The 19,631-nt window shown below is 30.7% G+C and overlaps 1 protein-coding gene across 1 annotated transcript in view; it reads right to left on the reverse strand.

Moving 5' to 3' along the window:
* LOC142329654 (lachesin-like) overlaps positions 1–19,631 on the reverse strand; it is a 415,510-nt gene that overhangs the window by 115,184 nt on the left and 280,695 nt on the right. Inside the window, exon 5 of the mRNA XM_075374331.1 lies at positions 12,264–12,434. Within this exon, the coding sequence (XP_075230446.1) occupies positions 12,264–12,434 (171 nt within the window). The remainder of the gene's footprint in view (positions 1–12,263; positions 12,435–19,631) is intronic.

The following is a 19,631-nucleotide window of genomic DNA, read 5'->3' on the forward strand; positions in this document are numbered from 1 at the left end:
GCGGTGGGTGATGAGCGATCGAATTTTGAATGCAAATTCAACGAATGCCATCATTGCAACGGACTACAGTGCTGAGTTCCAATTCCCAACATTCACAAACGTAGTTCTCATCATCAATGAAATATTTTTAAAATATTACTATGTTCTCAAACATGTTTTAGACAGTACTTTTGTTTTAATTATATATATCATGTATATATTGGTAAATTTATTCATAAATATTCGTGAATTGCCGTATAGAAGTATTAACACCAAAGAATAAATTAATAACTATAACATCAAGTAAGAACTAAAGCCCGTAAAGTTATTGTAAACTAAATCTAATTTAAGTGTAAATTCCTAATCGTATTTAAAGAATAATACTAATAGGTTTTGGAAAGAAATAAGAGAAATAATTTTTTTCTATTATATAATTATTCCACAGCCTGGTTGGTGAGATATAAATATTTCAGCAAACTTAAATAAATGAGATGCTCAGTTCAATGAGTAAAATGCTGCTTATCAGTTTGTTTTTTTTCCCGGGTGTAATTTTATAGCAGCTGAGTTGATTGATAAACCCTTTTCGGTTGTGAGGGTCTTTAGATCTTGTCAAAGAATTAATAAATTATGTGAATTTTCTACATTTAATTAATATTTAGAATTGTAATAAAACCGGGTTTTTTGGCATCACCGCAATACTACTGTACGTTGTTGTAAATCAACTTCATCTCAATAAGTTCTGAGTTCATTCTTCTATTACATTTTGTATGATATTTTTAGAATATTCAGAATTATCTCATTGGTAGTTCAGTAAGAAGTCATCATGTAAAACACTTAGTTCCTGGACTTGTCCTCAGCCAATCGATTGTTTATGTCCCGGAATTCTTAGTATGGTACTGGAGGCGGTTTCAAGGAAAAGCGAAATATAATTAAAAACGACTACTGTAAGTAGAGAAACTAATCCTACAATCACTTAAAGATCAGGGCATTTTAACTCAGATGGGACAGCAAAATGTTTTTAAACGATTTTGCATATACCGGCTTAAATATACTCGACAAATATATAACTTTCCTCCGTATATTAAAGGAAATTGCACAAGAAAATACTTAAACCATCTCTGGAATTCATCATGTAGAAATATTCAGGTGAACTGTAAACCGTTCAGCCTGGCCCGCATTGGTGGTAATCTTCAGTTCCTTAATTTAAAACATTTCTTTTTTCATGAAGTGTAGTAGAATCTAAGAAACATCTAATGAAATAAAGAATACAAAGAACGCTAAAACTTCATATTTTAAATAGCTAATAGGACTTCCCAGCAATATCAAAAAAAATTAATAGATAAAAAATAAAAATAAACAAAGGAACATAACTGTGTTCATTATTTAAAAATTAAGATTAGCTAATTTTTATACGTTTTATTTTTCAAAAATAAAGAATATATATATATATATATATCTATGTTATATAAAAAAAAATTCGATATACAGTAACAATTTCGATGTTACTGTATATCGAATTTTCGGTCCTCAACCGATATTATATCTGCTTCATTGATTTATTTGCAACAAGGATACATTCGTGGATAGTAAATGCAATAGTGTTACCAGTAAAATGGTACGAAACCGATCTAGCAGATAACATACTGAATCTAAATTTACATCCTTATTATAACCTAGTATTGAAAAAGAATATAGTAACAATTAGAAAGTTGTTTGACTCTAGGCTTTTCAAAAAGGCACTAATTTAGGAAACAACGAAAATCAGTTACTTAGAATAACTGTAGGTTATTCTATTTATTTCAACAGGTGTATGGTAATATCACGACACGTTTGTTAACTTCAACACCGAGATAAATGGGCACTATCGGTAAAATAATATCTAGAGAACGAAAAATACTCAGCGGTTTAATTGAAGGTTTAGTTATAAATTTAAGGTAAATAAATTAAGACATTTAATTCAGTAGTTTTATAACTATGAGTATCTAAGTTGTTAATGTAAAAATTATATTAACTTGTTTCATCATTACAATCCTTTTCGTTAGTGCTTTAGCTACTTCATGTAGTAGTGTGTCACTGCATTAAGAAGTTTACAGGAAGGGTGATTTTAAATAATATAATTATTGTAAAATAATAAATATATTAGTTGCTATATCATGCCATGCGATGAGTCATTACTGTTTGCGTAAATTTATATCTCACAGGAATCAATACTGTATTTTAAATAATGCGTTTCTGGGTTTCGATCATAATGTTGCATTTTTTAAATTTTATTTAAAATGAAATTTTTATTACAATTCTCATATGAATAGATTGTTATGTAGGTGCTAGTAGTAATACATTTTTTCTTTTGGTGAAATTTACAAACAGTTTGAAACAACTATTTCAGATATGAATAAATTCCTGCAAATGAATAATAAAAAAAAAAAATTAATTATTATATTAGAAAGAACCTAAAAATAATCATTGTAAAATGATGTATTTATTTCAGTAGCAATATTTTTAACCGCAATATAGTGGTGACGGGATGTAAATTACAATATTTTACCAAAAAGCTTGTTAATTTTTTTAATCCTTAAAAAAAGAGAAAAGAAAAAAGAGAAAAGTAAAGTTTAAAAAAGTTTTTAACTTTGACTTTTGTTTGATTTTGATACTCCCTTATTTTTCAGCTCTAACATAAATTTTGTTAATTAATAACATATTACTTTTTTAGGCGCACTTCTTATTTTTATGACGCAAAATTTGTTTTATGGTATAATTTATATTTTCTGAGATACATTAAGTTTTTTGGGTACCCACCGAAAAAATTTTATTGATATTTTTTATGAAAATTGCTACAATGCCTATTCCCTAGATTTCAGTTTTCTTCCCAATGTAGAAAGGTATTTGTGTTGAGGCTGAGATGTTAGATAAAAGGCCCTAGTTAACGTAACAGCTAGCTTATACAAATTGTTTTTATGATAGTAATTTTATAAGCTTAATAGTTAAAAGTTTAAAGAAGATACCATTAAATACTCAACAGAGAGATTTAATAAAAGTTAATTTTTTGTACAACTAATATTAGTGAACTTAAGACAAAAAGATTTGATGGATTTGTTTTTAAAAGTATACTTCAGTTTCACTAAATATTCATATCCCGATAATGTAGAAAATACTAATCTTGTTCTTTTAATCAAACATTTATCAATGGGAATGATTAATATAGAATGTTTTTTTAATAAGAATAATCAATAAAGCAATTCTGTCTTGATTTGAATAACATAAAATTATTCTTAAATTTTGTACGTTTAAGTTTTTATTAAACCATTAAGTTTAATGTATGATTTAATAATAACTGTTCTTCTTTAAAATTTTTTTCGAATATTCACCAAAAGACATCTTTCCCCTGCTTGCGTATTTGAGTAATATAAATATTTTACTTTTGTAAAATAACTCGTATTATCAATTTTACATCACTTCCAAAAATAAGGATCTTAGATATTATTCTTAACAATGATTGCCATTTTTTACTCTCTGTATGTAAAGTGAATTAAGCATACAGGATGATTTTTAGTCTAGTGAAAATCTTTTTTCGAGATATTTATACGGTTAAAAGATCCTGTATAGACTCAGGATAAAAAAACTAATATTCTTGTTATAATAAAATGTTTACTACAAAATAACAATCTAAATATCTGTGTGAGAGGGTCAATAAGGCTGGAAAAGAAAATGTTTGCATACTAATAAACTATTATAAAATCTTTAGAGAAATATTTGTGCCCATAAGATCATGTTTCTGGACAAAAATATATTTTATAGAAAAATATTTTTATTCGTTACGTTACTTCATACGGTCATGTACGAAGTTTCTTTTTGTAATGATGCATAAAGTAACCTTTCAAAAAAGGTTTTTTCGAGGAAAAAACTCCACACAAACGTTTCTGCTGGTAAATATAGAATTTTTATTAGTTATCTCAACATTAATCATTCTTATTGGACGATTTAAAAAAAAAACTAAGTTTATTTTAAATCCACCGCCTGATTACATGCATACCGGTAGTTATTATCAATAGATGGAAATTTGATGAGATTATGAACGACATACGGTGTTACGTTAAAAGAAAAGAATATGGGTTTTTGGGAGTTTTTCTAGCGAAAAAAACAATTTGTTTTTCGTTTATCGCAACACCGTATATTGAGAAAAAAAAAATTGTGAAAATGGAGAATTCAATTTTTTACATATTGGTTATATTTTCTATTTCAAAAAAAAATGTATTAAATGGGTAAAAAATGAAATTTAAAATAGAACAGAAAAAAATTTATACAAAAATAGCCCTTCTTTGTTGTTTTTGTAAATGTCATAACGATTTTGTAACGTTGTTGTTTTTTAACGTTTTCATAAAAAACTGGCTAAGCAAAGAAAACTAGTTAATTAAAATCCTTTGGGTAATCTTGTACTTTAATGTAGGATACCGTTTGAAAGAGGAAAAGTTTGGCTTTCTATGCTGTATACCGCAGCTTATTTTTAAATTGCTTTTATTTCAAGAAATATGTTTGGAAAAGTTTGATTGACTCTTGCTTCCTTTAGGGTTTTCACAACTATTCTGAAATGGAATTTTTTAATTGATTAGTCTTTTGGCTATAATGATCTCTACATATTACCTTACAATTTAATATATACAAAAATATATTACACAATGTTTTGATTTTTTAACTTCATTATATCTGGAGATTATATATTTTTCTTTGATTATAAAAATTAATAACTGACTGATTGAATGCTGCTGTTCTTGAATAGATAGACTGGCGACATATTTCTTTGACGACGGTATTCAAATTAGTTTCACGATTTGACAAATGCTTGAACAATAGGTGATTATGTAGAAAAATAGCTAGAGAACTGACCATGGTTTTTATGAAAAAAATCGCTTTTTTAATTTCACGTTTTAGTTATTTTGAATACCTCTTTATTCATAAATAATATGAGTATTGAGGAAAAAAATTAATGGGGAAAAATCTTTTTTTTCAAAAGGTTGTAAATCATTAAATCCGTTTACATTCTTCATTTTTGGTGCCATGTTTAGTATTATGCTTGGTGCCGGTGCAATTATAGATTATCTATTTATTTTTTGAAATCTTTTAAAGACATTTTACGTTTTTTCTTTATATCATTGATTCATTTCAAATGTTTGTATTTGATTATTTTACATAAATAATCATCTGTTGCATTATTTATTTACTTTTTGCGTTTGTGAAAAAATATTGTAGATTTGTCTCTGAAGTTTGGTATTTTGAGTGGTTTAGTGTTTGCTTTATTGAAGTAATGCCACAAACCCAGAAAATATTCTCAAAATGTAAAGGAATTGTAGGTAAAGTTTCTATAAAAATTAGAAAACTGACGATTGTGTAAGATAGATTTTATGATACTGAATTAGAAACCTCTAGTACTTCTAGTAGTTCCGAAAAAAAAAATTAGTTGCCTTAAAATTTATTATAATTTATGATAATTCCAGTACTTTTTTAACAGATAGAAATGCAATTGTAAATATTACATTATTATCTGACATTATAAGTGTGGATTTTGTGATAGTGAGAGTAGTTTATCATTTTTTGAAAATACTATTAAGAGATTAGAATTACTCACTAAGTTAGGTTTAAAATGCTCATCATGTGCAACGTCTAAATCTTTGAAAAAAGCAAAAAAACCTTATCGTGGATATGAAAATAATATTTGATTTATCTGTGGTATGCGAGCAATATGTAAGGGTGAGTCTTCTGCTACAACTTTCATTACAGCTTTCTGGCGCAGTAATAAATCTGCCATAAGCCTTCTCGATTTATGACACTAACTAATATATTAGGAAATGTTGTAAAATCCACAATCAATGAAAGCAGCTGTTGAAAAAGGCATAGATCATAATGATGGCTCCACTGATCTGAGTTGCAGTTGATGGCATCTGGCAGAAACGTAGTTTCTAAAGATTAAATGGTGTTGTTTCTACAAAAAATATTGTCTCAGGTAACGTTGTAGATGTGGAAATAGTATATAAATACTGCCAAGGTTGAAAATATAAAAAAGACAAAATATCAGGAGAAATACATGAAAACAATGGTTCTTGTTCGGCAAATTATTCGGGTGTAAGTGACGGAATGGAATGTGCTGGGGGAGTTGAAATTTTTAACCGTTCCATAAATTTGTATGGAATACAGTACACTAAGTACTTGGGTGATTGGGCAGTAAATTTTTTTAAAAATATGTTAGAATCGTCTTCTTATAGTGTAACTGAAACAGAAAAATTGGAGTGTGTTGGCCAGAATCAGAAGCGCATGTGTAGTTGATTTCGGTCATTGCGACAAAGTTGAAAAATACAGTCCTCAGTGATTGGAAAAAATGTCAGGAAAAGGCAGTCTTACAAAAAAGGATGCAGATATTCTACAAAATTATTATGGGAATGCTATCAGAATAAATATCAAAAGTGTTGAAGAAATGAGACGCAATGTTTGGGCTATTTATTTCCATCGTATTTCGACTGATGAACGGCCTTATCATATGCTTTGCCCTAAAGATCAGGGTACATGGTGTAAATATAATATAGCAATGTTCACAAATGCCCAATATTCATGTAAAAATTGTACTCCAACTTCTGTTGCTGAAGTTTTAAAATCTCTGTTTAGAGATTTGGTTAATTAGTCTACTCTGTTACGGGAATGTGTCCATAGGCTTACCCAAAATCCGAATGAATCCTTCAATAACATTATATGAAGCAGAGTGCCAAAAGTGTTTTAATTGACTGAAAGACACTGAAGTAAAGATATATATGATGTATTAATTTTAATGAAGTACAATGCAGAAGAATTAAAGTTTTTGAAAAATTAGGTTTTACCCTTGGTGAAAGTACGGTTACAGCATGCAAGCATCAGGATTACATGCGAATTCAAAAAGCAAATAAAGAAGCCAACCAAGTTTATCATGTAAAGAACATAAAAAGAAGTATAAGATGATTCTCATAATTCTGAATATGAAACTCGAATGGACTGAGGTATGGTGGTATAGTAATTGTTTATATCAATTTTCGTTTACCGAAAATTAATATTTTTCTCACTTACCTTTCTTTTACTCGAAAACTATTGCTCACAGGTAGCGGAAAATTTGACTGTAATTTTGTACCATATTAATACATATACTGACCAAATACCAACCTATTTTTTTCAGTAGAATTAGTATTTCTATTTTTTGTTCATTTTATTTAAAAAAATAAAATAAAAATAATTTTGCAATTTTAATTTCTTTTATTTTAAAAATCTTTTGCTTGATGTAATGGTTTGATATTTACTCAGTGTGTACAAAAAGGAGTAACATATCACCGTAAAATATTCAGTCAAGTATCTGTAATGGAAGCTGAGAACAAGGAACATGAAAATGGTAAATTTAACATGTGCAAGATATAAGGTACGAGGTCCCCTTAAAATTTATAGATTATTATGCACATATTAAAGTTAAAAATAATACAATAAAGTTTTTATAAAACAAAAACGGGTTTTACTTTTTGGACGACCCTCGTATTAATCTAAATAAAAAATATAACTACGTGTAAGACAAACATTAACAAATTTGGAGGTTTTTGTTCATATTTTTGAGCGAATGGTACCAGGTATACATTCGCTCAATGATACTCCTCAAATCTTTGTTCAAAAATGAATAATAATTTTAGAGAACGGTAGCGTTGTACCAAAAAAGTGTATTTTCAGCGGCATAAAATATCAATTTTTATTCTTTTGAAACTTACTAATTTATAAGAAATACAAACATATTAGATTAGAGAAAAAATCTAGTATTATTTGTTTTAGTAGAATTATACAAATCAAAAAAAAATGTATTTGTTGAAAAATATTTACTACTGCACGAAGTAGTGTTTTTCTGTATATAATAAAAATACTATATTTACAAATTTCGAACCAGTTTTTTAATTTAATTCCTTTTGAAATATTAAAAAATTTTACCAAATAATCGCAGGTAGGCGATTCTATTCATGAATTTGTGTGAAGAAATTGTACTTTTTATGTCACCTGAGTATAATAATGATGCTGTTGCAGATAAATATAATATATTTACTAGCAAAAATATACAGCAGTTTCTTATACTTGCCGGAGAAAGCCTCTGATCTAGAGATTTCTGCATCTTTGTGGACCTCTCATGTATAGGAGAAGATGTGCCAAACGGAGGCAAGCGCACATATTGCATGTAATTTTCCTTCAATCACGGAAAATTTTTTTTGTACATAACATGACTCTTTTGCTGCATAAAGTTAGGAGGTTGAGTTCACTGGTCCGACTACATAGGACCACTAAAGAATAAATCAAAGAGTGTTCCGAGTGTATGAACATTCATGTTCGTACGTAGGAGGATTTTGCAGCTATTTTGGATGAAATATCTGTGGAGCCTAAAGAGAAATCAACTATTCGGCTGAGCACAGGAGATGAGGCTACACAAACATATTTTATCATTACTGATATGGCGTCGCAGACAGCGAATTCTACAACGGGCTGAAACTAGGTCGTCGATTGACGAGCTCCGGCGAGCGATTGAATGCGGAATTGCGGAGGCAGACATTGATGTGTTAGTTCTTAGAGGCTGGCCTCAGGAGGTCTTCCTACCTTCAACTCTAGTGAAGGACACTGCTGAGTTGCCAGAGGATGTTGGGTCTGATTGGATTATATGGCGTTGGTAGTTAAACACCCGCAACACGCACCGGTGTTCCGTAAGGCTCCGTTGATTCGGGACCTGGACCGAGCGGGCAAATTTAAGGCGGGCCAGGTCCTTGTGGAGCAGTCCACTGCACGTAAATTATCCGGAGGGTACAATGGATGTAAAAGTGATGTAAGCCGGACTGACTATGCCTTAGTGGTCTCCATTAGAGGTTAGGCGTAAACAAGATTGGAGTCTCTATGGGGCAATCCCTTGGGGTCCTTCAATAGAGACATGACATGTAACAAAAGACCGATTTTCGGCTACTTGGGGAGGGGACCGTGGTAGTTTGAGGCGAAGGCACCCTCTGAGCTGAGTTTATGCGTAACTGCGGATTCGGCTTCGGGGGGCGAGGAGATTACAGACGAAAAAAATATATCATCGAAAAAAGTATCAACGTAGTATTTATTAACCGCATTAAATAAACTATGTTTTAAAAATGCATATTTATAATTTAAAAAAAGTAAAAAGTTATTTCGTTTAATTATTGAATTATCGATATTTCATGGATAAAAAAAAAAATATAGTAAATAAATATGAAACAATTTAGTATAAATTCAAACAATTTACTGTAATTGTTCCATACATCATTTTTACTCAAAACTTATCTATGCTTCAGGCACTTGCACATAATTTAATCGGCAGTATTTAGGTATGTGGAAGAGCTTTGTATTTACGTTATAAAGTTCCAATGCCTACAAAGGTCATTTCTCACCTGGTTGCATAACCGCATTGTTTATGGATGGTGTTAGATAAATGTAAATTGCTACCATCGCATAACTGACATCACCAATTTCGTTCCCCAATATTTCTCTCTGTCTTAGCAGATTTGTCGTTTTGTGAGAGGGAGCTTGTGTAAACAAATGTATTCGTTGATTATACCACAGTAAGTTAATAAGCTGCTGTAGATCTACCGTTTAACCCACTTTACGTTCACATGCCGACAATTACTCCTACTCGGACGTGTTATGGGCTCGATTAATCATCGAGGTGGATGCGTACTGATAAATGTTATTTCATATATTTTGTTGAAACCCTAACGAAATATTTATTAACATCTTTATATAAAAATTCAAAGAAAGTTAACAATCTCCATTATCTATTTTTAAAACACGTATTTTATTTTCTAATATATTTCTGGTATTAGTATGAAATTCTACGCACAATATTATAATAGTTCACAATAAACCCTGCAGATCTAACGTTAATATCTTCTGAATTTCTGGAATTGACTACATGCGTGGAGAAAACTAAAAATTTGATTCAGTAGATCAGATATTCTTTGCGATTGTTGTTATTATTATTATATGTGAACAAAGAGATTAAAATTTTATGTCAGTAAAAATTAGGAAATTATATGTACCAATTAATCTATCGTATTTGCAACATCATACGTTTGTATGTTAATTCGTAATATAAATGAAAATGCAATTTTTACTTTAATAACTATAAAAATACAATTTTTATGTAGCTGACGTAAATATAATCTATGGAATAGGAAACAGGTTTTGAATGGCATATGTAACATATGAGGTTAAGGATGATGGAAAGGTCAATTTCAACCACACAAATTTTAAGCAGGCGTCTAGTTCGTAAAGTTAATTTTGTTATTCGTTAAGTATACAATGGCTCTTTTTGAGTAACAGAAATGTAATAAAGACCATTACTTATGACCATCGCGCGTAAATGACCTATCCATTACTCGTTTTCCATCTGATCTGCGTTATTTCATTTATTAATTTATTTCTGTTATTTTTTTAATTTTATTTATTTACAGTTTAATTTTATGATCAAAAATCGTAATATTACATAAAATAAATTTATACACCTTATTTGTCAAATCAAACGTTCTTTAACCGGTTTCGTTACTTCGCAGAGGGAACATTCTTATCTAAATAAATATGGAACTCAAAGGTAGAGAGCAGATAGAAGAGGTAATACAATAAAAGTTTATTTTTTGAATACTTGATTTTTTTTTTATTTAATAAAAGTGGATTCCGTTTAAATAACATTAAATAATGGGTATATAACAATCATAAGATAATCATAAAATAATTTCTACCATGTGCAAGTGTGTTTTAATAAAATAAATATGGAATATTACTTTATGTATATTATAACTATTACAACAATAGAGAAAAAAAAAATGAGTGATTTATTTTGTAAATGTGCGCTTTGTATAACTTATGCACACAATGTGCTCACTGTGAGGTATAAAAGTTTGTTACCCAAAGGAATCTAATAAAATTGCCCACCCTTTCCCACCAAGTTTGCCGTGAAATAACAAGTAGAAATAATTGTAATAACAGATCTGCTCATCATAACTTTACTTCCATATAGCTTATAACACTGAATTCGTAACAAAGCCAGGTAATGTATCCTATTTCATTATTGGCTCTTGAACAAATTTGATGAATAGGGATTTAGTTGTGGATTTTACAATCAACCAAAAATAAGCCCTTCAAAATCTAGTTATACAAAAAGGTTCTATTTTTGGAATTACTCTAAAACCTTTTAAAAATAAAATATATGAAACGTATTTTAGGGTAACTGACTAACCGAAAACTAAACAGCTACACTTTTATATATATTTTATGAATATTTAACAGAGAATTTCCTGGATATTTGTGCTAAAACTGAATCAGACATGATGATTAGTCACATAACAACGAGTACAAATGACTTGGTAAAATCTGTTAAAATAATCAATAAAATGCTCTTTCTTCTTTTTTTGTAACCTACGAGACCACCGTTATGTAATACTTCAGAGGATGAGATGAATAAACATTTTTGTAGCATGTGAAAATGCCATACTTGACCGGGATTCGAACTCGGGACCTCCGGCTGATAGGCCAAGACGCTATCACTCGTGACACGGAGGCCGGCAACAAAATGCACTTACAAAGACGTAAATACGCGGTGTTCAACTTTAAAGAGGCGCCATCACTTAGTTTAGTCTATAAATAATTTACATATGTTTATCGACAAACAATTACATAATAATTTACAGAAGGTGTTGAAAATGAAAATATCCACTTCTATACACTTCTGAAGACTTGTATTTGATGAGATAACCGCTAATAGAATATATTTATTAAAACTACATTAACACTTTAAGCAACCTATACGCTTTAAATAAATTCTCTTTTTTTTATATTTTCTCCTTAGAGTTTCGGGAAGAAATTTTGCATTAGTTTAAAATCCCATAAATGTTTTTTCATTATTTTGGAAAGTAACTATAAATATGTGAATCAACAGCGATAAAATAAGAAATAGTATTCTATTGAAATATATTAAATGATAAATGAATACTTAGTAAATTTTAATTTCACCAAAATTGTTTATTTTTATTTTAATTATAAAGTATGCTCAAGATTATAAAGAATTAGAGATTTTTGTGATGAACAAAGATTTTCAATGATATTGAAAAAAGTCAATCTCTTTTTGTTCGTAAGTTTATCAATAAATAATTTGTGAATATTGAGAGTGAATGAAGTTTCATTTTTTTTATAGTATACTTTTACGAAATAATAAATATATTTTAATATGATGATATAAGTACCTCTAATCGTTTCTCTTGATGACTGCTTTAAGAATATTGGAATTCCATCTTCCCGTCTCCATGTAACTCTTGGAGGAGGATGCCCTGTTGCTTGACAAACTAGAGTTGCGTTGTCTCCTTCTAGTACTGCTAAATCCCCACTTGTCTCTTGATAGATAATATCTGGTGGAACTGAAATAAAAAATAAAATAAAATAAAATATAATAATAATAATTTTAAGCAAATCCATAAAAATAGACGGCAAACGGTTGGGTAACTTTTCCGGCTTCACCCTTGACAGAGTTTTATTTCAAATACGCAATACTGTTTTTAATTATGAAATATTTAGAGTAAAATTGCAAAAAAAAATCACAATATTCAGTTAAAAAATTTGGAGCCGATTTAACTCATTAATCAAATTACGTCTTTATCATCAAAATTATATTAAATTTAGAGGATAGTTTTACAAAAAAGAACTGGGTCCCATTTGACCCCAATGCTCTACAGTAAAAATAAATAAATAATACATCCAATTGGCTTTCATCTTAATAAAACTCATCTTTCTACGACCAATATGCAAAAAGTAAAAAAAAATAGAAATGGAGAAAATACGCCTCCCCATTTTTGTAATTTTTTCAAAATTATGATGTCATTAGTGCCCCCATATATAGTTATTTTTTGAGCCATCTTTGAAGAATGTATGTTGAGTCCGAAAACGTTAATCAATTACAGGCCATGAAAACTACGTAAGTACATCTTGTAGAAGTTTATCCAACTTTTTTGTATTTTTTGAAACTTCGACTTTTTCCAAAACCCGCTACCCAAAATATTGGTCGATCGCTATACGTTTTCTTTACAACTATGCTGTTGCAACAGTATAGAGCTACTACCGGGAAAATAAAACTTCACTAAAGCATTTTATTCCAAAAATTACTGTCCCTAATGAAATATTATTGTGTCTATTTTTCTAAATAGTAGATAACAATTCTCATGATTCAAAGATAATTTACTCGAAAGTGAAAATAAAATTAAAAAAAAGAATGTTTGGCTATGAAACCAACGTAATAAAACATTATGTCTTTTGTTCTATTTAGTCAGAAGAATTATAAGAAAGTAAAAAGTCTAGATTTGAAACTCTGGATTTTAAAATTTCGCGATATGAATTTATATCCCGTTAATAAAAATGTTTAAACATTAGATTCTTTTATTAAATCTGCTTTTATCAAGGAAGATTTATTCAGACACCGTATAACTGTAGCTTAAAGCTTTGAGGTACTGATTTATTGACGGTAGCCTTTCTCCTGTCACCTCATAAGACTGATAAATTCTATCCGATGAAAGTTGTATACGAAAAATCACACTAAATTTAAAATTAAAATTTTTTTATATTGTATTAATTAATTACTTTTGTTTAATGTATCTCCGACAATATTATCGTGCCAACTCCGGTTTCGATTGAAATTTTCTGTTGTAAGTATCTAAGCGAATCCTTACCTAATTCTAAAGATTTTAAGCGAACTCTTACCTAAAAATTTCAAAAATATGTGACAGCAATAGTTTTAAACTTGTGACTTATTTTTTATACAATTTATTCTAGATGAGACCTAACAAAAACTGTTTATTTACTAACAGAGGGCTGAAGCGTGAAAATAGATACTAGTAGCGAGTCTTTGTTATTTTAAAAGCAACTACCTTTTATATTTTAGCTTCGTTTTTTAACGAAGACAATACAAAATACAACAGGGACAAAACAAATTAACTTTAAAATGCTCTTGTGTTACGCTCTAAGAAGTAAACCATTTATTTTTAAATTAAACAGTTTCAGGCAATCAAGAAATAAGTAGTAGTTAATCAAGTTCATAAAGTTCCTTAATTTAATGTAAAATTTGAACATCAAAATATTTTGAAAACTGCTGGAAATAAACATTTTTTAAATCTTTTAATAATATTTATTACCGATTATAGAGTTTAAAAAAGGGGTAGTCCTATAAAAAAAAGACGGATTTTATTACACTGTTCAGCAGTACGTTTTATCCTTCTAAAATTCATGTGCCGTTAGTGATTAAAGGTCAGAGGCTTTAAAGAGCTAGTAGAAATAACTACAGATCATGAATTATGTTTTTGAAATTAAATTGGTTAGAAAAGGTTGATTTAACAGACAATTTACCGTTAATGTAATTATAATGGGATTGATTATATTCTACTATAAATTGATATTGTGAAAGAATTAGATTATCAAAGATTTTTATGTGCCATTATTATATTATCTATTACAAATGTATTATTTAAACAATGTTAACAGAAAAGCCACTGAGCTCAGATGTGGACGGAATTTAGTTAAAGTAGAAATAAATATGAGATTTTCCCCCTTCACGGTCAGACCCAAGAATAAGTCAGCAAAGGGGGTTGTCCTTAACTCCAACGTACCTCTCCGTCTACCGGCATGACAGGTCAGCCAGCCGGTTTGATCATTTCTGCTATGCGCCTGTCTCTAACCCGTAGTGCAGGGCCGATCCTGACACTCCCACACCAGCGGCCGGGTCTCGGTCCTTAGGTGCCTTAGCCTCTAATGGGGAACCCCCTAGAGGATTCCTCACCGGGAGAGCGGTTTTAACTCCCTCCCTGTTGACATTAGTTCTCATCCAGTTGACTATGGAATGCCGCAACCCAGCTAGAGACCCAAGCATTTCCTGGGTTCCTTACTGGTACTGACTTTATGGCCACTGACTCCACAATTATAACAGATGGCAGACCTGTTGGGCCCGCAACACTCCACACCCCTATGACCAGTGCCCCAGCATCTGTAGCACTTGACGACGATAACCTTCATCAACTCCACTCTTTGGAGTGCTATCCAATTTTGATCCGTCCTCTATCGGTCAACTACGTTGCCTCCCTTCGGGAGATCCGGACGGTGGCGTTGAGAGTTTCACCGTACGCTGACCTCAAGGGTAAGGCCCGTATAGGGACCTAGGAGCCCTCCTCCTTTTGAATAGAAGCCACGACCTCCTCCTACATGGTGTCCAGGTCAAGATCCTTAACACATAAGGAGGCCAAGCGAGCCTCCAGATGCCGGTCACCCATCGTCACACCTTGTACGTGAGAGCCAACCTCCTCTTGATGTCGTCATATTTGGAGTCGGTACGGCTCTTTCGGACAGATAAAATGTCCACTGACAGGTCGTCCCCGATACCTCCTTTAACCTACTTAAGGAGATCCGCGTAAACCTTAACTACTCTGCTCACCGTCACAACGGTTGTCTTTGGGCCTCTGGTACCTGCGCCATAGGCGTCTTGACATCAATAACGTGAAGAAACAACCTATCGTGCGATTGAACCTTCCTCCTCGCCCAAAATTCCAATGTTTTCTGGAAACAGTCGCTGGCGTCATTATTAGGTGCAGACAGTACGAGTTTGCCACTCTCTGCCTGCCTAGTCTTGTTAAACGCTATCAGCAGATCCTTGTCATCATCTTCTACTACAATCACGTAGACTGTGGACACATCGAGTTTTTGTCGTCCAGATAGTAGATGTCGGTGCTTTGGAAATTCCGCAGCACCGCCCCGTTCGGAATAACTACCTTAGAGTTCAATCTCTTACCCATCGCGTTGGTCTAGTGGTTAACGCGTCTTCCCAAATCAGCTGATTTGGAAAGTCGACAGTTACAGCGCTCAAGTCCTAGTAAAGCCAGTTATTTTTACACGGATTTGAATACTAGATCGTGGATACCGGTGTTCTTTGGTGGTTGGGTTTCAATTAACCACACATCTCAGGAATGGTCGAACTGAGAATGTACAAGACTACACTTCATTTACACTCATACATATCATCCTCATTCATCCTCTGAAGAATTATCTAAACGGTAGTTACCGGAGGCTAAACAGGAAAAAGAGAGAGTTCAATCTCTTGCATGTGCCAGGGCACGGTCACATACCATATTGGCATATGTACTCCTGTTGAAACATCATACCGCTGTATAAGTGCTCACTGGTGCGTATATACACAGTAATAATGGATTTATATTAGGAAGCGTTGTGATAGTTGAAATACTTAGTCAATATGTAAAAATGAGTTATATTTCGTAAGAGAGTGTTGGAATATTTTTTTTTTCAGAGTTAATGGAGTGTGATTTTAAGTAGCAATAGGACTGTCTAAGCTAATATAACATCAATTTATCGCTGATGTTCAACTACTGTAAAATACATTCATCAGCTTAAATACAACTGATATATTATGAATTATACTTTCATATAGTTCATATTATGTTTTGTTTAATTCATGTATTACATCTTACACACCTGCTTCAAAAATCGACCAATGAAACAGTTGAAAAATAGTTTCCGCAGAAACTTCAAATTCTTACCGCAGTTGAAATTCTGTTTTCAAAATATCAGCTATTTTCTGTGAACAGATCATCATCTCGATATAAAAACTAAGTACACTCTGAAGGACACAATTTAGACCAGCAGTTACGGTTGATTCATCAGAATTATCTGAAGGAGTGTCTTGGTACACGTCGGAGTAGCTTATTGCGTACCCTACACAGTGCACTTAGTTTGTGATATCGACCCTTTATCCTAGAAAGAAAACCACAAGTAACTGTAGTAACTATATTAGTTAAGATTACAATGCTAAAATAACTAATAATTACTTGAGTGTTTTAAAATAAACAATCGTGCATTATAATTAGTTAAACATTTTTTATTTGATTTACTTCAAACTGTTATCATTCAAACATGTATTTTTTATATTTAACTCAATACATTAATCCATATAAAAATAAAAATTAAGATATGCTTACATTTAATCATGTTTTCATAATGCTGAATATTTTTTTGGTTATGGAATGCTACAGATTCTTTGGTTCGGCAAAACTTATTTTCTTTTAACAGTCATGTAAATCTACTGTCCGAATTATTCTATACCCAAACAATGATTTTACTAACACCAAATTTAATTAGGTTATTTTAAATATTATTTAAATTTCTAGTCAAAATGAATAAAGTTATTAATTTTTTCTGTTACGTACTTTTTTGCAAAATTTATGTAAAATACGTCTTACTTTGATAATTTTAAATAAATTTAGGCATTAACTAATCTGCCGTTTATTTAAGGCACATGTAATGGGAGTAGTAAAGCAATAAAGATGAGTACAGCTTATAAAGGACGATATTAGTTGGAGTAGTGGGACAAGGGACGTTTAACAAGAGGGTAGCACAAAAATGCGTAGCAGATAGACCAGCAGTTAGGGGGGATTTATCGAGATTATCTGTAGGGGTGTCTTGGCACACGACTAGGGGTAGCTTTATAGGGTGTAGCCTATATTTAGCGTTGAGACGTGCCCCAGCATCATCTTCTTCATTTTAACCCTCAGCCCCTTTAATCTTGCTCGAATAAGCTATCATTTAATTGTGTTGCCATCCTCCCTTTTCTTTTACCACTTTTCATATTAGTCTTTTCGTTGGATTCATATTGCTTCTTACTGTTTCGTACCGTGCTTCAGTATAATGCAAAATTCATATAGGAGAAAAGTAAAGCTGAAATTTAACTTGACTTGTAAAAACAAAAAAAAAATAATAATTTCAGACAATATGTAATATTCACGTAAAGAAAAAGAGGGACAAATAAATGAGTAATCAATGTTGATTACTTACTAAGAATAAATTGGAAAGCAGTCGTATATTTTTACTGTAAGTTTGAAATTGAATGCACTCCATACCAACGTATTAGATTACTTTTAGGAAGGTTGTTGAGATAAATCAAAATAAAAAATATAGTCAATTTTTGAAAAATTCAGTTATAAAATTAACTAAACTACAATGGTTACACATTTATGAGATTTTCTGTGATTAATGCACTGTTTAAACTCCGTTTAGTCCAGAAGAGTGAATAATGATATATCGTCCAACATAAATTCAGGTGATTATTTGAGATAGAAATTGATATAAACCCAGATCACAGAAATAAAAGTACAATTAAAATAGTTTCTCTCCTAATTTAAAGTTAGATGACTAATTAATTTACTTAGTAACTTAAGAAAATAAAGAACTAAAAATATAGTTCAGTGTTTGCCTGGGCCACGTCTAACCTTCTAAAAGAAGGGATAAAACGTTTTGAAATTGTTACTGAATCATAAGAAAAATTTTTAAAAATCGTTCATGAAAATCGGAAGTATAGTTCATGTATTGAATAGAAAGATATTATTATTATTAGGGAATATCAGGGAAGATATTAGGGAATATTAGACTGAAAATTTATCAGTAACCGGATAAACATTAAGTATGTTTGGTCAAAATTTGAGAGTCGGCAACCTTTATAATTATCACATGCGCGCACATACACAGACAATGGCTATGCAATTATATTACTCACTAAGGATAGTTGTAAGAAAAATAAAAATATTATTTTATAATTTAATCGAAATAACCAACCATATGTTAAGTAATTAAATAAAGTAATTTTATTCTTAATTTAGTAAATTATAAAATTTGAAAAAATAATTTTAATTAAATTTATAATAAAGTAATGGAAGATTTTTAAAAGATATCTCGAAATTAATATTGAAGCAAAAGAAAACGACTTATATAAAACAGATAAAAAAATAATCAAAAATAATAAATAAATGAGAATCAGTATGATTTTAATGATGTGCATTAAATAATTTTACTTAAATCTTTTTGAATAACAGAAGATTATTGTAATTTCCTCAGTCAGAAGAGTGACACGAACTGCTGTAAATTCCAAAATTAAATCCTTGAAATAAAATCTAAAATAGCCTTTTATACACTAGTAAAGCATGCGTAGCCATTTCTGGTGCAGAGAATCCTATTTAAAAATGTTTACTTCCTAAGTTTTCTTGTTTATAATAAATATTTTGTATATTATTTATTTGGTTGTGTTGACATAGTCACGACGGCAGTTAGTGTTTTAAGAGTATGAGTATTGTATAGTTGTACAATTTCAAAATATCAGCAACTTATTGGGTATAAGTTGTAAGTATTTTAAAAATATGTTTCTTTTTTTTCTTCATTCTACGAAGTAAAGGAATTATTATAATCATGAAAAATTTCGGTTTTCAGATTCCTACAGAAATATTCATTTTGACCATCCCTGAATCCATTTGACTAGTTTCAGCGTGATTTCTGTAAGTACGTACGTACATACTTATGTATCTCGCAAAATCAAAAATAATTATCCGTAGAATGTTGAAATTTTGTATTTAGGACTGTTGTAACATCTAGTTGTGCGCTTCCCCTTTTGATAGCAATCGACTGGGCAAAAGTGTCCAAAAAAGCTCAAAATCCAAAAAATTTGGATTTTGGACTTTTGCTTAACTGCAGTAATAAGCTCTCAGTGAAAGCTTTCCAACGATATATCATAGGTGGTGCTC

The sequence above is a fragment of the Lycorma delicatula genome, chromosome 1 (assembly GCF_047948215.1).
Source record: "Lycorma delicatula isolate Av1 chromosome 1, ASM4794821v1, whole genome shotgun sequence".
In the NCBI taxonomy this organism is placed as follows: domain Eukaryota; kingdom Metazoa; phylum Arthropoda; class Insecta; order Hemiptera; family Fulgoridae; genus Lycorma; species Lycorma delicatula.